General features: G+C 41.5%; 1 protein-coding gene across 1 annotated transcript in view; it reads left to right on the top strand.

The window, feature by feature from the left end:
* The first annotated feature begins 559 nt into the window (after positions 1-559).
* The window catches only part of CLASP1 (cytoplasmic linker associated protein 1), a 176,060-nt gene continuing 155,687 nt past the window's right edge, over positions 560-20,932 (top strand). The window contains exons 1-2 of the mRNA XM_085311005.1: positions 560-601; positions 2,786-3,257. Coding sequence (XP_085167131.1) covers positions 3,063-3,257 — 195 coding nt within the window. The 5' untranslated portion in view covers positions 560-601; positions 2,786-3,062. The remainder of the gene's footprint in view (positions 602-2,785; positions 3,258-20,932) is intronic.

Genomic DNA, 20,932 nt, shown 5'->3' with positions numbered 1-20,932 from the left:
GACTTGTCTGTATGTGAATTTAATCAGAAATGGCTATTCTGTGCTAATAACATTCACACCCTTCTAGAATCTGAATTAATTTTCAAGTTTAAGCAAGTTCAATGTTTCTATTTTAAAAGCACTTAAACTTTTTTTCACCGTGTTCTACTGAATTTTAACACAGTGAAATCCTCTTTTGCACAMATGCCGTATCTGGTGTCCAGAAACAAACCACAGCAGTAACTTCCATGGTTCCAGCTAGAGCTTGGTGTAACAGATAAGCATCACCTATCTGTATGCCTTCACCAGTAATTGTCTACTAGCTGGGTATCTAGTGAAATCATGCCTTGCTCTTTGAAAATCCTCCTGTTACATGAGGAAGAGTATTACATACTGCCTCTACGCACCCAGCAGGAGTGCCTTCAGCAAGGAGCAGGAGAATCAGCCCATGCTAGAGGGCAGGGGATGGGCCAATATTATGTAAAAGTATTCAGAGCCATGCAGTGAGCTTGTTTGAGGAATTTTTTCTTTCTTTTCTTTTTTTTTTTTTTTTTTTTTTTTTTGCTAGGTCGATTTCAACCTGTGTGTGCTGCTTCAGAGTGAGAAGGCTCTGCTTTCTGAGGTAATGCTTAAATGGGAAACTAGCTTTAGTAATAAGAGAAGGTCTGGCTGTTCTTTAGTTTGGAATCAGGGTCTTTTTTTAAAGGAAAAACTGTTCCAGTTCTCAGAGCATTGATCCCTATTGCAGAATCTGAGGTGCAATTGGAATCTGAAGTCAAGTTGGTCTTAAAGCTGCAATCTTACTTACAGCCTGACAGTAATAAGAGTTCAGTGGYGGAAGACATGACTGCATTTCCCAGTTAATAGGTAGATAAATAGCTCTGCCAAAATGGTGAGTTCAGTATACTCTTGAGACTGTTCAGACTGGGGTAGCAGTCACAAGTGGTAAGCTGTCGCAGCACTAATTTAAAGTCCTAGGTGCTGTGTGTGCAGTTGCAGGTGCTGCTCTGGAGAGTCAGATTTTACTAGTGAGAAGGGAATTTAGTCCAGAGGCCAAAACAGCCCTTCCTGTTAGTGGTAGGATTTGCTAGAAACTTGGTTGAGATGAGATGCCTGGATGTACAGAACCAGTTTTGACCGCTGTCACTCAGGGGAGAGTTGATCTGACTGCCTGAACAGAGGATCTGCTCCCCTGTGATTCCTCCTGCCTGATGAATAAGCAGCACATCACGCCCCAGGCAGCTGGGAAATGGTGGGTTAAGGAAAGCCCTGGGCCAAAAGCTGCTGTGCTCTAGGTGCTGTGCTCTAGGTGCTCTTCTTAGGGTGGTGGTGTGTGTAGGGTGTGTGTGTGTGCACACTTTTTATTATTATTATTATTAAAGTAGGATGTGGCAGTTTGTAWGTATGACCAGGAAGGATGGAGATGAGATAATGAACTAAAAGTCTGCTGTAAGGTACGCTTTCATTTTCAGGCTAGGACTTTGTGCATCTCGTCTGCTAGCAGATCCGCTGTGCTCTTTATTAAATAAGTCTTTTGTGGAAGCCTTATTTGCTCAAACAGAAGGTATATAGATTTGCTGCCCCAGTGCTTCCAATTAGTGAACTTGTGCCTCTAGCTTCCTTCTAGTTGTTTATTGAACTGAATGTCTGCTCCACAGTCCCTTTCCTTGTACGGAGCTTGACCTGCTTTCCTTGCTCTGGTGGAGAAAGTAGGGCAGACTTCTAACTTTGGATATTATTAGACAGGGGGGAAAAAAAAGAGATTCTGGATTTTTATCATCCCCTCCTAAAAGAGCTGACCTGTGAAGGAGTGCTTCAGGAAGTAGCTAGTGATGACAGGATCCTTGGTCTGCTGGAGGCTGGAGTACAGGCTGGGAGGTCTGGTCCCTGGCTGCTTGTAAGGATTCATCTGGCTGCAGATCGGGAGGGACAAAGAAAGGCTGCAGCTGCCTGTGAAGCAGAACTTGCAACTGGTAGCATTGGCCCAGAAGATCCCTAATGCGGTTCATGTGTTACAGAGCAGGAGAGCCTCTAGTGCTGGGGAATATAACCAAACCTCAGGCAAAAACATGTTTTTTTTTATGTAAGCAAAAAGCTTCATGTGCAGATGCTGCTGCCTGAGTGGCAGCAAGGTTTAGCTCTGCGTTTCTTTTGTATGGCTTAGGTTCTTGAGGGATCACAGGCACTGTTGGTGGAACTGCATTTTCAATATTATGTTAGGAAAAGGCCARTGCTGTTTCCTCAGTCTGTGTAGCTGTGATATAGCAGGATTCAACCTGAAAACAGCTTGAGCAYTTTGTATTGGAAAACTGCTCATTTTATATTACTGGCTACCATTGTTAGACCTGTATTTTAGAGCTGTGTCTTATAGGCCAGCTGATGGCGCTGATTGCCGAAGACTTAACAGTCAAAACGGGATCTAGACCTCTTTCTCTGTTCAGTTCTTGAAACATACATTTTCGTGGTGAAAGAATTGGCATAAGAATTTTGTCTCTATCTTTGTGGGTGGATGGTGATGCTAGTAGTTGCAAGAATATTGTTCATTAATCAGCTCTTATTTAAGTGCCAGATTCACTGTGTCTTGTGAAAACTACCTCTAAGGAGCTGATGGGTAGCTGCTGCTGTAAAGAATAACCAAAGGTTTTTGTCTTGACCTATCTCGTATGATCCCTTAAAATAGAACAATGCTACTTCATCCAGCTTATCACAGCTTTGCAGCTGTATATGAATAACCTATTTTGTGACATGCTTTTTTTCCTTCATTCTTAATTTAACCTATAATACTGTTCTTTTTCATTTCTTTCAGAATGGACTGCTGAATTGGGAATTATTACAGACCCAACAGTACAGCACTGCTTGCTACTTCATCTATTGCTAGTTATTTAAATTGGACTTTTAATATCCTGCCAGCTGCTCTTCACACACACATGGTGCATTGTTGCCATTCTCAGAATTGCGTCTTTGAAACTCAGACCCTCAGTAACCTTCATCGAACAAAGAGGCGACCTCCTGCACGTTGTAGAGGGATTTTTTGAACCTGCTGCCCTCTAGCTTTCTTGCTGGTGCTGTATTTTTAAGACACTATGGAGCCCAGTATGGAGTATTGCTTAGCGCAGGTGCTGCAGAAAGATGTTGGAAAGAGACTTCAAGTTGGCCAGGAGCTGATAGATTACTTCTCAGATAAACAGAAGTCRGCTGATCTTGAACATGATCAGACTATGCTGGATAAAATGGTTGATGGACTGGCCACTTCTTGGGTGAATTCCAGCAACTATAAGGTAAGATTTTACAGGTGGAATGTGGTTAGTTAGATGTTTCATTGTCAAGTTATACTTGATATAAGTGAAAGTTATATGGTAGACTTTCTAACATACGGTTCTGTAAAATGATAATCATGCTGAATTATTGTATCCCGTTTCTTGGTAAATAGTTGATAGCTGATGTGATATTGAGGACTCATGGTGGTAAGACTTTAGCAAGTGAAAGTTTAGTAAATGGATTCATATTTAGTATTCAGGCTTTTGGTATCCAGKTTTTTTTGTATACCTTGTTTGCCTGTGGGTAACTTTGATCATCCCAGTGGTTGGCAAGGTTGATGAAATTTTATGTTAAGAAAGAAGAAAGGAGGAGAGTTCTAAAGCTGCAGAAAATGTGTGTTCACATACTTGCACATATACACACTGCCCGTATCTTTTCACAGTCACTGATTCTCGCTAGTTTTTTTCTAAATTCAATTAAAGTACAGTTCATTATTCTGTTACAATTAGCTCAAGAAAGCTAATCAGCATATGTCTTCTGTTGAATTGATGATCTTGCATCAACAGCGATAAGGAGTGAGACAAGGAACTCAACTGCCTTGTTATCCCTACAGTGTTTTTTTCCATTTCCCTACACTACTTCATGAAGARGTGCTACTATTCATGTGTACTCTGGTTTCTGCACTGGAGACTGTTTCTCAGGTGTAGTTTGGAAAAATGCCTGTACTTGTCCTTTCCTGAGGCACATTAAGAAAGCAAACAGGGTACCTAAGGTGCTGCTATAGGGAGAACTAGGGGATTTTGTTCCTTTCTTATGAGTCTGGAAAAATCTCTGAGGGTAAAACTTCTTACAGACCTAAGCCTGAAGCTAATTAACTGTATGTTGTGCTGTGGAGTACAACTAYTAACTGAAGTTGTTCCCTGTGGAAGTGAAGGAGAGACTAGCATATAGGTTGCTTGTGATTTGGAGCTGAACATTCTCAGATTCAATCAAAATTTCTATTAAAAATATAACTTAAGTGAAACAAGAATGCAGTATATTGGTTCATGTGTTCTCTGCAGGTGTACTTGCTGTTTGTTTTTATCAACRAGCAACTGCAGTGGAAGCTTTGGCATACAGGAACCAAAAAAGAAAAGCTAGTATAAGTTTGATGGAGGGCTGTTCTAGCTCAGCCCATAAAGAAATCTTTAGTTTGCTGTCGGKATCAAACACTGTGTAATTTCATGAGAGTATAGGATGTTACTATTGCCCATCTTCTTCCTCACTGGCTTTGTCTTACCTTTCTGCTGACAATTATAGCAGTCTAACACAAGCACAATAGACTTGAAATTGTCACAGAATCTACTGTTCGCATATATTTTATGAACTGATATGGATTACAGAACTATGCAGTACTTTACAAAGAAAATGTGATCCTTTTGAGGATAACTTGTTCTCCCTCCACTCCACTTCCCAGTCTGTCTGAAATATATACTCTCCAAAGTCCAGTGTAGTATTCATTACCTGGTAACAAACTGGTGCAGCTTCTGTGTTGGCTTGATTCCACTTCTGAGTTCATGCTGCTCACTGAACTGATTGTTCATTAGTGTGCATATTCTACAGGTAACATTTGCTGCATTTAATAAGTTAACTTCTAATGCGCRTAACAGGCCTTTCTCGAGATGTGTACAGAGAGTGTTTTGTTCAGTGAGTGAATAAAGTAGAGGGTATGAAACCTTTGAGTGAGACAGRCTGACCACCTGGATTTTGCTGATGCAGTAACCTTGCTTCAGTATCAGACCAAGACTTAGTGCATTGTCATATGCCAATCTCCATTTTGTTTTAATGCCTGCATCTGTTAGTCACCTTTCTTCTTGACTGCTTGTGGAGGAGTTGTAGAAACTCAGCTGTGYCTAGTGTTAGTGGGAATAGGGTTGCTGATGTGATCTGATCCAGTTCATGAATTAGTGTAACAACCGCTRAGAGTGAAAGACCAAACATCACTGTGCTAGAATAGACATCTGAAGAGCTAAAGTGCATTTTTTTGGTCACAGCTGAAAAAGCCATTGTATTTGCAGCCTGTGTCTACTCAAGTCATTCTCTTGATCTGAAAAAAGTACCAATTTAAAACAAAGGTTGAGACCATCTGACAGATTTGAAATTTCTTAACATYTCAGTGATAAAAGATGCTCTCTCAAGCTAAGGCTGGGTTTGGATAACAGACCTACTAGCTTGGGAGAGGAATCAGTTGATTCATGGCATCTGCCTGTCTGTCTGGGACTGTTCTAACTGAACAACTGTGCTTGTTATCACTGGGGAAGCATCAACCAGTCAAAGAGAAGTGACTTTTGTGGCAGTTCTGTTCAGAGTTTGGACTAAGGGAGCCCCGAATGATGATGAAAGTCCTAAGCTTTACAAGGAGGGCTCAGGCTGTCTCCCTCACTGGTGTACAGGTTTGAGCTGTGTAAGTTGTGACCATGATTGACGTTTTTTTGTTTTGGATTTTTTTGGTATACTGATTTTATTTTAACCTGATGCTATTTTGTGAAATCCTTAACCTCAGCACTAGGAGGGAGATGGTGTCATCTTCTGTTTTGAGTTATGCAGCAAAAGGCAGTGATGGAGGAGGAAGAGATGCTCCTCTTCTCTTGGGGCTATCAAAATCTAAAAGCATCACACATGAAACAGGAGAGGGGGACCCCAAGATGCTTCTAAAGGCATTGAACTCTCAAATGGACACCTCAACACTCTTCTATCAAGCTGCTGTGTGACCTGATCACTTGTACTTGCTTTGTAGCAGATGGCTGCCTGAGGTGCAGATGTCAGATAATCCAAGATACTTTTCAAGTAAAGGAAGCTTGAGGGATGTTATGTGAAGGAAGGCACTAAGGTCCTGTGCAAGACCCTTTGCCTCTTATCTGTGCTTCTCAGGAGCACGCTTGAGCTGCACCTAATAGGCACAACCTGGTCTATATTTTCCCAGTAATGCCAGTAGGTAGCCAGAGGATGGAAGAGTAGTGAAAAGATGGCTTTTCTTTGGGGACTTTTATGTTCCCTGGAGCTCAGGGACCTGCAGCAGGGAGTCCAAGTTTGCACACCTGCTAGGAGTTGGGAAATCTACTAGAGCGATTGGGGTGGAGAACTGACTGCAAGACACTACTGATCAAAAGATAAAATTCTCCCCTCTCCCTACTCTCTCCCCCCTGCTCTTGTTTGCTTGGTGGGTGCTATTACAGGGTGGTGGTTCTCTTGCACTCCATATTCTTCCCTACTAATCAAAAAGAYTTTTGCAGAGCTTAGAAACTCCCAACGTTGACAAAGGCCTGCACTGAACTGTCAGTCTGGACGTGCAGCAAACCTGTGCAGTGATGTACAGKGCTTCGGCACGTCCTCTTGGCTTCACAGTCTGAAGCAGGGGAAGAGAGCTGAAATCGTCAGAAATATCCTAGTGAACCATCTCACTTTGAGCTACTTCTAGCAGTTATTTACTAGACAGAATCTTCTTACTCATCTGTGATTAATATGATTTTCTCTAGACCCAGGCTATGATGTGCCATTGAAGTTTCACATTAAGGTGTATAAGTGTTCAGGTATATATCAAGGATCTTAAGGTGGTCTTTTAACAGCATGATATTCCTAGGGGCATATTGAGGGTGGTTGGCTTTTGCCTGCTGCTCCCTAAGAAGGGCGAGYGCTGTACCATCCAGCAGTGGGAAATGAGGAATCTTGTGCCTTTCCTTTTTCTGCAAGGTGTAACCTGTGCTGGCAGAGTTAAATTTTACTTTTTTTTTTTGGTATTGCTGTGTGGTTTTTTGGTGTTTTTTTTTCTTTCTTTTTTTTTCACTTGCAAAGGCCTCTTCACTGTACAAGTAAAGCTGTGCTGGTAGATCCAGTCCCTCGGGTGTGAGCTGTGCCGGGTTGTGTATCTGGGACCTGACGTTGATTTGTGTTTATGCGTGCAGGACTCTTGACTTGGTTATTTTAGCTCCTAATTGATATTGTTACTTACAGGGGCATCACACTCTTTAAAACAAAGTATGTGGTGAAATATTAATAAGGAAAATTCATTTCTGCTGACAAAAATGCTAATTTTGTTAAGAAAAGCAGCCTTGTGCTCTCATCTATGTCTGAATCTTTAGCATTACAAGAGCTTGCTTCAGTGAGCTGAAGAAAAATAAAACTTATGTACATAAATTAGTTTTTTTTAAACTGTGCTGTGAATAATATTTRGTTTCTCTAATTGAGGAGTAGAACAGATGGTGCAGGCTTAGTTTAAAGTGGTGTCCATTAGAGACACTTAAACTGATGAATGGTTGTTCACTATAAGCATACATTGTTCCCTATATCATGTTTATTTCGGTTGAAATTCAGTAGAAGAAATTCTGATTTAAGAAATAATTATCAGGCATGGTTATGGGTTGATAGGAGAATTTGGTAAGTGTTTTGAGTATTTAGTGCACAGGGAAAAAAGTTTTTGGGGAGGGGAGGGAAGGCAGATTGTAAAGGGTTTTCAAACAGCTGTTGCTGTTAACTGGTGAGTTTTAGGATGCTGATGGATACATGAAGATCAGCAATATATACATTTATTCAGCARTTTCACCCCTGAAAATGTCATTATGTGAAGCTATGCAATTGCTAGTAAGAATGAAGATAAGTTAAAATTACTTTGATGTCCGGGAGACTTGAGAACCAAAAATGGCCTCTGACTCCTCTTGTTGCCTAATTAGAAGGGGCAAAAGATTCGACAGACTTGAATCGCATTTGCGGTTTCATGTGCGGTCCTTGTCTTTATGCTGTGGTGCTGGCGTGCTCCTAATCCGTGGGTTTTCCTACCCTAAACTGTGAAAGAGCTTTGGCTCCAAGATACCCAGTTTCCTGTAGGCACTGAAATGGTTAATTCCCAGCATACTCCCAGTCCAGCTAGTCAGTCAGTTTTCTCTGGCTCACTTCTCTGTGGTTCTGGTAGGCGAACCTGCCTTTCCAGTGCTTACCCCTGGGTATGGTAATTTGATCTGGCTATGGTGCGGCTCTCACCAGTTTGGTGGCAGCCATAGGGAGAGTGCCATAGAGACAGGTGTGGAATAGAGCTGTAGAGGCTGGGCTAAACTGATTTTAGTGTTAGCTTCAGTTCTTCGTTTTCAAGACAGGAAAAAAAACAAAAAAACACTGCTGTAGCAAGTTAGCATTTAGGCTTTTCCTGTGGGCTTTTCTTAATGCTTACCAGGTAACAATGGCTCTCGCAAGAAGGGTTCTCCTTTCCTGACCGGGCTGGGGAGACTGGAATGGAATAGTAATACTTCTTAGATGTCTGGTATATGATGTAGATGTGCTACTGATTGCATTAAAAAGRGAAAGTTTGTGAGTCTTGAGTGTACCAGACAACGGTATCTTTCAGCTGTTTACCAAGGTATTACGAAATCAGGTATTAGTAGTGAGAGGCCACAGAATCTCAAGGCAGAGGAGTGGTGACCCGATGTTTAAATAAGTAGGGTGAAAGTCTATTTCCATAGTGGTGTACACAACTTGACAGACTGGGTCAGGCCAAAGGTCTGTCTAGCTCAGTATCCCATCTCTGATGGTGGCAAATAGTAGATGATCAAGGAGGAGTAGAAAAGTGGAATACAGAGCAAGCGTCTCCCTTGTGTATCCTTCCCTCTTATAGAGATTTGAGCCCATGATTCCGCCTTCTGTCTGAATTTATATTATCTTCCTGTAGATTTCTAGTGCTGATGCTTGTTCAGTGTCACCAGATTGTCTATGGCTTGTGCCTCTGTGGAACCTGGGGGCCACGTAGCTGGTTTCTGCTGGTGCCTAGTGTTGTGGCCACCTCTGCATTGGTGAGGCAGGCTAGGCTCTCGGGTGGGACTAAAAGTCTGGTCAACACAAAACAGACTGAGCCAGCTTGGGGCTTTATCAACATCTAGGTTACTAAATTGAGAGGATAAAGCTATTCCTTTAATGCTGGTGTAGTGTTTCAGTTGTGGCACTTCAGTGCTTGTCAGTAGCGTTTTTTTGGAGGTGCATTTTGGGACTAACATGCTTTGCTATCTCTTGGGAAACCTTATGTGTACTAGCTGACTGCAGGCTTTTTGATTCTCACAGCTGGAGCATCTGTGGAAAGGGTAGATTATTGGGGATTTATTTCCTTGGAGAGAAGGGTGTGCTAATGCTATTGTATAAGGCTTTATTGGGCACTCCTCTAGAATGTGTTTTCACTTCTAGTTGCCCATGTCCAAGAAATAGTAATTCAAGCTGGAACAGGTGCAGGGAAGGGCTAGTGTGGTGTTCAGTGAGTTTGAAAGCCTGACTGACCAAAGGAGACTAAACATTTGACTTTAGTTTGCGAGATGAAGGCTGAGAGGGAACACGACTGCCATCTAAAAATACATCAGGGAGGAGGAACAACTCTTCAGAGCTGAAGGGCAAGTTTGACACAAGAACAAATGGGTATAAACTGGCTATGAGTAAATTTGGACTGGACATTGAGTTTCCTATTGCAAGAACATTGAGGGACTGGAAAACTCTTAAATAGGGGAAATATGGACAAGAAATCTATCTGTTTTTTGGACAGATTCTGTAAAGTGGTATACAAGATAGAACAGGATGATCTATGGTGACAGGGAAAATCAATTTCAGGCATTTTTCCCCCCTCTGGTAGAACAGATATAATACTTTGCCTGAAACTACTCTGATGCTTTGAATAAACATGACTATTTTAAAATACTTCTTTTTGTCTTTAAAAATCCCAGAGTGACTTACAAAGATGGTTCATGCTACGCCTGAAAATCATTTGCGTGTTACTGCAGTGTATTTATCTYTGGAGTAGAATTAGCGGTTACTCATATGCCTGAGTGATCCAACTACTCTTGTGCTTAGTAGGTAGCAGAGTAAGGGAGGGAGAATCTTCTTCTGGCACTGTACCTTCTAGCTGAGGATCAGTACTTGAACTGGAGATTAGTTGCAGTGCCTGGGCTTGTGGATGTCTTTTTTGGTGAACTTGGTATGTGGTTTGCTAGGAATAGAGAATCTAGCGTGACTCTGTGGAATTCTCTCTTGATGCTGAAAGAAACACTCATCTGCCCCTATAGTCCTCTCACCCACACCGGCTTTACCTGCCTCTTGGTTTCTCTAGGCTAAAAGCATGCATGCTTTTCCATGCCTTCTCTTTGTGGGATACTCTTGAAAGCCATTCTTGTCTCACTCTTTGAACTTCAGCATGGAAAATCACCTAGGGAGAGTCCCATAGACAGTGGGATCTGGTTAGTTGCCTTTGTCTAGTTTTAATTAGGTCATTTTGTTATAAGCAGAAGAGTTTTATGAAGCCTAATTTCCTTTGGCCTTTTCTATGTAGATTTGCTAGTATCTAATGTTGTGGTTTTTCTCATACTGAAGTGTTTTCTCTTAATGGAACCTCTTCTCTTGGTTACTAATATTTGTAAGAGCATAATACCTTTGAGATCACTATTTTGTCAATCATATTTGATTGAAGTTGGCCAAAAAAGTCAGATACTACAGGGAGAGGAGRGGATATATGACTGATGGATATCACAATGATATAAACATCTTAAAAGTCAAAAGTGAAAACTACCTGATATGCAGTAACAAAAATACATGCATTTCTTTCACCCTGGCATATCTCGTTAGCTGCATTTAATACTAAAAAATGTTAGAAGATATTAGTTTTTAGTGGACTAATCCACTAAACTAGGCTGTTTGGTGTAGGAATACTTTTTATTTTAATGTGTGATTCTGGGTCTTTGGGAGTCCTCCTTTGGTAGGAACAGTTAGACTGTAAGCTCGGGTTTGCTGCGTAGTAGGAAAATCAGTTCAAAGGATCATAGGAAAATTCAGGTTACAAAGGGGCTCAGGAGATAATCTAGTTGCATCTGCCCTATCTCTGTGTTCAGCCAAAGCTCTGAAACTTACTACTTATTTTTTCTAACAAAATTGCAGCATAAGCAATGGCAACATAAGTGGTCAGTGTCACAATGTCAGAGGTGCCAATATGAAACAGTTACCCTATAGGTACCCTTAGGATGCCTGTGACTTCAAAATAGTAAGGATTTAGATTCATCTTAAAAGTGCATAAGCTAAGTCTAAAATGAGCCATCTAAGGTACTTGTGACAATCTAGCTCAGGCTCAGCACAGTCTGATTTGTCTGTTGCTTGATTTGCTCAGAGTTCCAGGTTTCTGATAGCTGTGCTGGTAGGTGCACGTGGGATAGTTCATGTAAAGTTAACGCAGATTCTTGTATCCCATGTACTGTCTGCTCTTTGGATGTATCTTTAAATGTAGGGAAGATGTGGAATGCATTGGAGTCTTGCAGTCTCTTACTTTCTGTGAGTGGACATTACCTCCCACAAACTGTTCATTATTTTCTTCCTAGATCAGATCTCTTTAACTAGACAAAACCTGCTATGTTCCTCATTTGGTATTGCTTTTGTGCCAGATATGAAACTTTAAAACAAAGTAGCATTTGAGTATTCAAATGTTAGAGCAAAGAGTCTCAGTTATCAGACTGTGGAAGGCAAGATAATTTTTTTTTACAGCATGGCTGGGAGTTTAGCCAGAGGAAAGAATGTGTAGGATTGGACCCTGAATTAAATGAGAGAAAATTTTCATACTTAGTAATGCCTTTTCATCTTCAAAAGTAGCTTTTTTGAGATAGTTTTGTTAAACTAATGGAAAATAAGGTGGTAGTGTTCCTTCCATTCCTGTTTTGTGTGTAGCTCTACTCAGCCTGGGAGAACATACATACAAGTAGAGCAGGATCTCTTCTGGGGAACAGAAGTATTGTTAGGTTTACTGTAGTGTTGCTACCCTGTAAAGGAAAGAGCGTTAGTGCCTGTATTGTAAATGTTTGAGAACCTAATAACAGTGACTGGAAAACCTAAAGTTGCTTCCATTCAGTGTATTTTGAAATGTGTGTTTGAGGAATGTCTGCCTTTGGTTTAAAAGGCATGTTAGAAATCAGCTGTTTCTACTAATTGTCTTAGTTCTTTGTCTTTTAGAATTTTTCTCGGTTACCTTGTATTCTCATGATTTGCTGTTGACAGCAACATAGGCATGTTAGGTCTAATTGGAGATCTTGCTGCAAATAGAAGCATTACTGCTTATGAATTGGCATGGATATCCATGGATATATCTGTTTTTAACAGTTTAGAAGAACTTTGTGTTTGACTATTTAGTGCTTAAATAAAAGAGATATCACTTGTTCAGTACTATTAAAAGCTGAAAGTTATAGGCTGTTTCTGATGTGCACCCACCACGCAGATTCTTGGTGTAGTCTCCTAGCTTTTTAAATTAAGACTCTGGAGAAGATGTGTAGCTTGCTTGTTTAATTCTGCAAAATTTATAGGAGCACTGTAATGGAGGAATGAAGGATGCCACTGATGTGCTGCTCTTATGTGCATGCCTGAATTGCTTGGCCTCAAGAAGGAATTTCTCTTGCAATAACTTGATCTATAGAARGCTGAAATTGCCCACAGGTTTCAGGAGGTACTTGCTCTTACAGATTGGTTTTCTTTTCTGTCTGGCTGAAGCTTCTCTTCCAGGTTTATATAGGTGGCCTTCCTGGTATTGGCATACCCACCTCTTTTACTTTATCYATCCCTTTACATCTCTAGAAAGTTGATACCTGTAAAATGTTGCCAGACTGTGAATAAAATATCACATCTGCTTGTGAAAGCTTCCTCCARCTTCCCTCAAGAGCCGAGCTTCCTGATCACCCTTGGAGAGCCCTGCTCCTTTTCTTGGTGTTGTCCAGGTCCCATTCTCTTCCTGTAATATAATCCATCTGTTTGTGTATTTTTACACAAACAATTTAGAATTATCCTTATTCTTCTGGAATTTCCTTTCCTACTAAGTTAGCTTTATGGAAACTAATAAGGAGCCTTTCACAAACAAAGTGGGGATATGTGGAGAAAAAGGCAGCAGTGCTTGTTTGAGAGCTTCTACTSAAAGGTGTTGGGGGGGGTGATGGGAACTGGCAGCACAGATAGGAAAGCAGGAGCTGACTTGTTGGACCAAATGACATATCCTGAAGGTGGAGGGATGAAAATGTCCATGTTTGAAATGTTAGAGAAGGATGAGGTGTAGAAAGAAGGGGCATCCTAGCCAAGATACTGAGGTAAGAATATTCTCCACAGCAGTGTTTTAAATGGGGCAGGACTATACTTGGCAAAGCTAAAAGGGAAAGGATGTGTAATACCAGAAGTGTGTGCTACTGATAACCAAATCAGAATTCTTAGCTGTTTGGAATAGATCGGAAAGGCCTTATCTTAGATGCTACGTGAAATCTTGCAAAGTTAGACACTTAAACCACCAAATGTATTCAAGTTTGTAGGCAGAGAGAAGTTCTGCTTATATGTGTCTGGCAAGTGATGGTGACTAGATGTGCAGCTGCCAAGTGTTAACAAGATTGCTGATTGGTCTTGCTTATTACCTGTCTTAAAATGCTCAAAAATCTGCCAGTTGTGCACATAGCTTGTCTTATTCACCACTTGTCCCATGCAGCATCTTACTCCTCCTTTCCCTGTTTCCACTACTGCGTGTTTTGTTTGTTCGTTAGAACCCCTGTGTTTGCCTTGCCTTGACTTTGTCAGCTCCTTTGGTAGGACCTGTCTTATGTTGTGTTCGCAAGCTGGGGCAATGTCTTTTGTCCTGACAGGGAATCTCCTTTTCCTGYAGACAAGAGATGATGGAGGAAAAAGCACTGTATCCGTGGCTGAGACTGTGTAGCCTGTTCCTGGTGCGTGTGATCTGCGTTTCTTTGCCACTATTGTTGCTTTTTAATGAAAGTGAAAGAGGAGATAGCTGGGTCCGTAAGGAGAAGCTGGCTGAAAGGAGAAGGGTTAGAGGCAGAGACTAGGCCTAAAACATACATGAGTCTGTAAGAACGTGCAGTGGAAAACAGGAGGAGCAGAGGGCGTGTGGAGCAATGTGAGGAAAGGGTCTAAGGAAACTGGAGGAGCTGGGCCTGGGAGATGAATAGGCAGAGCTAAACAGAATCRGAGGGGGGAAGAAGTTGGAAAGTTTATGCAGGTCTTATCTTCTCATCTGGAGAATTTTATAATGGGTTTTCCTTCAACTTTCCAAAAGATTGAAGGAAGATGCAGTCAAGGGATAGGAGGATGTTAAGGCACGTTCCAAGCCTTTGGCGAGAGGGACAGTTGGCTGTTTATGTGTATTGCGGATGTCACAGCTGGGGGAGATGGAGAAGAAATAGGCTCTTTGGGTACTTGTTTGGATGTGTGTTCTCCTACTGGATTGTATGGGATCAGCATGCCTGAGGGTGGAGGCTGGTGTTCAGCAGTGCTTATTGGGGCAGCCTTTGCCTTGAGGTCTCTTCATGCCTTCATCCAAGTGTACAGCACACAGAGCCGCTCATCAGTTTGTTTTTTTGCTGCCTATGCTGTGAACCAAAGTGGACAGGCTTTCCTTCTTTCCTATACCTTTGCCTTTTTTTTCCTTATGTGAATGTGTGCAGCTAGTGAAGGACTGAGTTCTGCTATGTGAACAGTGTAAAGAGTATTTATAGAAATTACTTTTCTTGACAAGGAACTTTTCTATTACCTGGAAGCTTTTGGCTATTGCTTTGTTCATTATGGTAAACAGAAAACCTGCGGACTTAAGAAGTGCATGCTTTTTGAGGCAGTAATACCTTTGAACAGTCAGCATAGTAGCAGCCTTATATGCCTGGGTGAAAAACACATCAGTCAGATGTGTCATTTCTAATACTCTCCAAAACATCCTCTGTGATAAGAGAGCTAAAATAYGTTTCTGGGGAATTTCTTATAATGTGGTGCTGAAGTCATCTAGTTCATATGGGTTGCAGGGATTCCCCAGGCACTCATTTCAGARGAGGAGTGGGATGAGGGAAAAGGATCATAAAGTCAGATGAGTTGTTGGAGTATATATTAGATGTTGTGCATGAGTACTTCAGGATTGCAAGTTTTTTTGCATTTTCTGCTTTTAACCATAATCCAAATTTATCACAATTGTTTTGCAGAACTGCATTTTACGATGATCCCCAAACTGTTGATCCAATATCAGTGTAATTTTGTTGGACAAGGAACTGGGGGGGGGGGTGTGACTGAGTGGGATGGTCGTGCAATCTGTTCTGTGCTCCCAGCCGGAGGGGCTCGTTTGGGGCAACTGAAGCCTGGAGACACTGAGCAAAGGCTGTGCTTTGAATGTGTGAGGTGACATTTACTGCCTGTGGAGAGCTGTGTATGTGGCTGTGCCTCAGAGAACTAATTATTGTGTGGACTAAGTAAACCTGTCTTTTTGCAGGCCTTTAACTGAGGTAGGAAATGTAAGCAAGAGTGCTTAAGCGAGGAGTTGGAGGAAGAAGGAACAGCTGATCTGAGGAAAGATGGGGATGGGAGGAAGGATGAGGGTGGGGTAGCTGCTTTCCCTGCAGGGAGATGTCTGGTGGTGACTGACATGCAGCAAGTGACTGAGGAAGGGAGGGCAGGTCCTTGCATGCATTTTTTTAATTGAGGTTGAGGTAAGTGCAGGCAGAGAAGAGGCTGAGGGCAGGGCTTTGAGGAGAGGACATTCATCAAGGAGGAAGGCAATCAAGCAAAACTTTTGGGAGGTTGAGAAGAACTTGAGCTTGTTCATCTTCCTTCTGTTTCCTTCAAAGCCTTCAGCAGCTGTAGGTGAATGGCATTTTCAAGTTGAGAGGAAGGAAATGAAATGTGTTGTTAGTGGTTGCTTTCTGTGGATTAGAAAGGCACTTGTGATAAGTGAGAGCAGTAGTTTTGATAAATGAACATATACCAGAAAACAGCCCTGGCAGCCAGACTTGGCTCAAAGGCTGTAATTAAAACAAAAATGTTTTAAAAGCTGCCTTTTTTAAAAATCAGGAAAGGTGTGGTAGGGTTGGGATAATGGAAAATCTGGTACTTTAATGGCAGCAGGATCTGGCTGTTAATGAAGTCGGACAAAGCTCAGATTGACCCTGCTCCAATGTTGTGCTTTTATAGTGCAACCCTGCCTGCCTGTACTTCAGGCAGGGTGTCTGGAGAGATGGGACAGTCTTGGATGAGCAATCATAGCTCACTTGGACAAAGATCTGAGAGTCTAAGTTTTGAAGTAAAACATACTGATGTTTTCAACACACACATTGATTCTTTCGCAGCTGATTAAATGCAGATTCATATCAGAAATTTTGGCTTCCATGGTAATTACTGTAACACTGTGTGAATGTGGCATCTTTGTGAAAGATGCTGTGGTTTATATAAGGCTTTTGCAGAATAGAAGATGAAGAAAAATTCTGTGGCTGTTACTGTTTTGTTCTTTTGTGGTGCTGCAGGAATTGACAGGGAAAACTCGAGCCCTCTTGGGTGGTTTGCAGTCTGGCTTGAGTATACCAGCTCCCATCTTGTCATCTCTAGGCCCTTTGAAAGTCAGGATATGTTTTAGGGAGCTATAAAAGGTAACTTGAAAGAAAAGAGGCCGTTGCCTGTAGGCCTGTTTGCTATGCAGTGTTCCATATCCTTACTGGAAAGTATGTGGGCATCTGTAAATCTTAGAAGTTTAAAAAGTGCTTCATGCAAATTAGGAGAGAAGAGAATAGAACCCATTTTGGCAAATAAGAAAAGTGCTTATCTCTATTGATGTTTTGCTGTGGTATATACAATGTCTCTATTTTTAACAAAAAAATATATCTGTGTTCAGAACTCAGTTCTGATCGTCTTCCGTTACTCGATTTGAAGACCTTAAATCAGATTAAGTCCTAATGTTGTTCCAGAAGACMTGCCTTATTTACACAAAAATAATTGATTTCAGTGCAGGAGGAACTGGTTGGAATTCCATGAACTGTCCTATATAGGATGTCAGATTAAATGATCTAATGATCCCCTTCTGCCTCTAAAATTCTATTAATCTAGGTCGGTGCAAGTAACAGCATAAAGAGATTGTGATCCTTGATGGCTTTGTTCTTTAAAATCATGTTGCTTGATGATAGATGGATAACATTTTCTCAAATCTTCTTTTCTTGTCCTCAGCAGCACCCATCCTTACTGTTTCCTTTGCCCTTGGCAGATCAGTGGTGCAAGAAGGCCATTATTTCTGCTTCCAGACAATAATTGTTTTGATGTTCTGCACTACGTTCTCTGTTATTTTGGAGGAAATTTGGAATCTCATTTGACTTGAATCATTTTGGGTTTAAGTGTCTCTGAGAAGAGTTAACTAACCAAAATCACAAACTGGATCGTGATTTGGAATTCAAGGCTTCACTCATGAGAAGGTGTCCTTATGCTGAATGTTGTTTGCTTTGGTCTGTGCTGGATGAGAAGTTGGGGTGGTTGTGTCGTGCTCTAGAACATATTTGAAAGGTTACTTTTTTTTTTTTTTAAGCACATACAAGCTCTAAGAACTAGGCTTTTGGAAGAGCTCATGAGCAGATGCTTGGTTGCCTCAAGACCTACAGTAGGGTCCAGATCCTTCCAAGAACTTGAAGTGCGTTGTGTTCCTTTGAATTGTGCGTCAAGGCTTGGTGGGGATTGAACCCACGTAAGGCTGAGAGGGGAGTGTAGCCATGAGATGTTTTTGCTTGCTGGCAGGTTCAGTGTTTGTAGATTACATACTTCTGCTGCATTATGTTTTCATCTTTGTGCCGGTTTTTGAATGTCTTCTATTCAGTGTTCATTTTAGGAACTGTTGCATACCTGTGAGATGGATCTTATTTTTTTTTCCTTTATCTTGCATCAAAAGATGATAAGGAAACTTGAAAAGAAGCACAAGCTCTTTATTTGACTTGCACAGCTAATTTTCTTTTTAATGCAGTGAACTCCTACTTTCTGCTGAAAGCCAATGTGTGCACATGCACATGAATCTGCAAGGGAAGCCGGGTGGGGGATTTAAATTTTCTGTTTCAGAGGGACTGTACGCTTTTTCTGATGCTCTTTTGTTAGTAATGAATMATTATAGAAGATCTATTTGCCTATCAATGCTTGAGCCTTATATATACATTTTTACAGATTTCTATCCCTGATAGGTTATGGAAAGTATCTTGTTTAACTCTTAGTAGAGACCACATCTGTCTAGAACACTTGGGCTGGAGCATTTACTGGGCTCCTTCAATGTAAATAATACTGTTGGACATCTTGATATAAAGCCTTCACTAGACTGTTCTGTTTTAAAAAGAAAAAAAAATAAATAAACAAACACCTTCTAGGTAATTCTGCTTTATAGGAATTTACAGGAAGAACCTCAGCTTGTCCTCTAAACTTGCAAGATTTGATTTAGAAATACTGAGTACACTTTTTTTKGGTACATATCCTGTGGATGATTAGTTTGGAGATTCACTGCTCATCTGACTGACAGAGTTAATGATGTTCACATCCTGAAATAGTCTTTGATGCTAGATCAAAGGAGAAAAAAACATTTTGAGAGGATGAGGTTAATACAAATTTTATAATTCTGTAGTACTTTTCGTCCAAAAGGATCTTGAAGTACTTTTCAAACCAGCAATAGCAGAATTCCTTTTTGAAGCATGCTACTTTTCACCTGCTTTAACAATAAACTTAAGTGTGTTGCCTTCTGTGAAAGGAACTGGATTGCTTAAAAGATACTAATGCTGAGTGCTGTAGCCTCCTGCGTGAGGCAGAGGTTGCGTTTAGTTCTTAGTTCAGAGATAAAGTAGTAAGATGTTCCTACATAAAAATTTTACAAGTGGACTAGGGAACTTCAATACTCTTGTTGGCCCCTGAATTAGTCACTGGGTAGTGTGCGAAGTGCTCAGCAGATCTGAAAGCTCAGCTCGCAGCACAGCAAGTTGAACTTCTGAAATGTCTTGCCCTGACAACAGCACTCTGACCTCGTGGCTGTGCTGAGGGCAGGTTCCACTGCGCTGCGTGTGCTGCTTAGGGCTATCAAGCAGAATCCTCCCTTCAGTCGTGCTGCTGCTCGGGGAAGCATCTGTTTGTGTGGCAGGCAGGTGAAAAGCCCTGGAGCTAGCTTTCTGCCTCAGGTCGTTCACCCTTTCCAAGTAGGGTCTTGTTCTGATTCTTTTTAGCCAAAGCTGTACTTCAGTTGTGTATGGTTTTACAAACCTCATTAGCAGAAATCCTCTTCTGTAAAAGAGAGAGAGGAAAAGCAGGAGGTAAGGGCATGCCTCTTGCTTGCTTTACTTCATTTTATAAGAAGTTTTCCCACTCTCTACTCTCTTTCACTGGAGCTACAGAAACCAGGTCTTGTGGGACCTGAATGAGAAGAGGTACAGGGTGCTTACACTGTGGTTTTCAGCCTCTCACCTGTACTATGAATGGAAAGACAATTTTCCCAAAGAAGTAGTCACTTGCAAAGAACCCCCCCCAAAAAAAAAAAAAAAAAAAAAAAACAGTAGTGGATAGGACAGGTAAATTCTGTCTTTGCTCCTTTGCATCATTAACTTCCTTCTTTCTTCCTTGGTCTTCTGCCCCCTTGGTTTTGCTAGGAGTTGCGTTCTGTTGCTTGGCATCTGAGACGTGTTGCTGTGCTTGCAGTCTTCCTGCCCACCCAGCTCTGTCAGGCTGGATGCCAGACATTCATTTACTGGGTTGTTTTGGAGCTTCCTTGGCCGGCACTGATGTAACTGAGACAGAGCTTAGTGTCTGGTGGTGTTATGACCACTCAGATGGAGAGGTACAGAACCACTGTTAGGAAAATGTACATCCTAGGCTAGGAGAGCACTCCTATGTGTGACTGAAGCAGACTGATAGGAAAGGCAACTCTAGAGAAGAAATCCCTGGTTACTTTTCCACACTCTTATGTTTCTATGAAGTTGACACTTTCCTGAAAGACTGGAGGCTTTCCACAACTTTCCTATGGAAAGAAGGATTCTTAATGGTGTGGAAAAGAGTCTGGGTGCGTTGCTTGTTAGCTCTGTCCTTTAACATATAAGATAATGAAATACTGTGGGCTGAGTTGTGTGTGTGTCTGAAGATGATTATAATTACTAGTTAGAGACCATGTCCAGATTGCTGAACTGTGAGGAACTGGATGAGAAATAAATTTCTCCTTGTGCAAAGATCTGTTGGGAAAGCAGATGCCCTTGCAGGGGTTAGCCCCAGGGGAAAACATGTTTTCTCTAGCTTATGTAGGAGGGTGTGCATGTGGCTAGTGCCATATGCAGATGCTTCTCATTCCAGGTTAATGATGTTTTGTTTACCTAGGTCCCGAGAAGGATCTTTAAGGAAAGGAGAAGTGTATTGGCAGGATTCATCTGATCTGTTTGCCCAGTTCTTAAAACTACTAGAGTGAATTCACCCAAGAGCCACAGGAAGGGTGTTCCTGCTGAGCTGGCCACCTTAACAACAACAGTTACTTGCACTTGTGCCCTCAGTATTTTGGGCACTCTGAAAATGACCAGAGGACAGAGCTTTTTCATCTGAAGAACTTTAGATTTAAGTATATTCTAGGTGTGTGAGAAGCAAACTTCTGCTGTGGCTACCTAGAACTGCTCACAGTTTGAACTATAAAGGAGCTTTATGCAAGTTTTATTTAATGTGAATAAGAGGAGATGAAGCTGAAGAGCACATCTGATACTGGTGAAGATTCTTCACTGTGCTTTTATTGCTGAGACTGTAGAACAGTCTGTGGCAACAAAATCCAAGTTTGCAGAACACAGGGCTACTGGAGAGAGTCCAGCGTAGGGCTATGAGGATGATCAGAGGGCTGGAGCACGTGCCCTGCGAGAGCTGGACCTCTTCAGTCTGGGGAAGA

Source organism: Rhea americana, unplaced genomic scaffold (assembly GCF_003343005.1).
Source record: "Rhea americana isolate MKP2758 unplaced genomic scaffold, rheAme1 scaffold_33, whole genome shotgun sequence".
Classification (NCBI taxonomy): domain Eukaryota; kingdom Metazoa; phylum Chordata; class Aves; order Rheiformes; family Rheidae; genus Rhea; species Rhea americana.
Note: the sequence above shows the minus strand (reverse complement) of the source record. Positions and strands in the feature narration are given on the sequence as shown.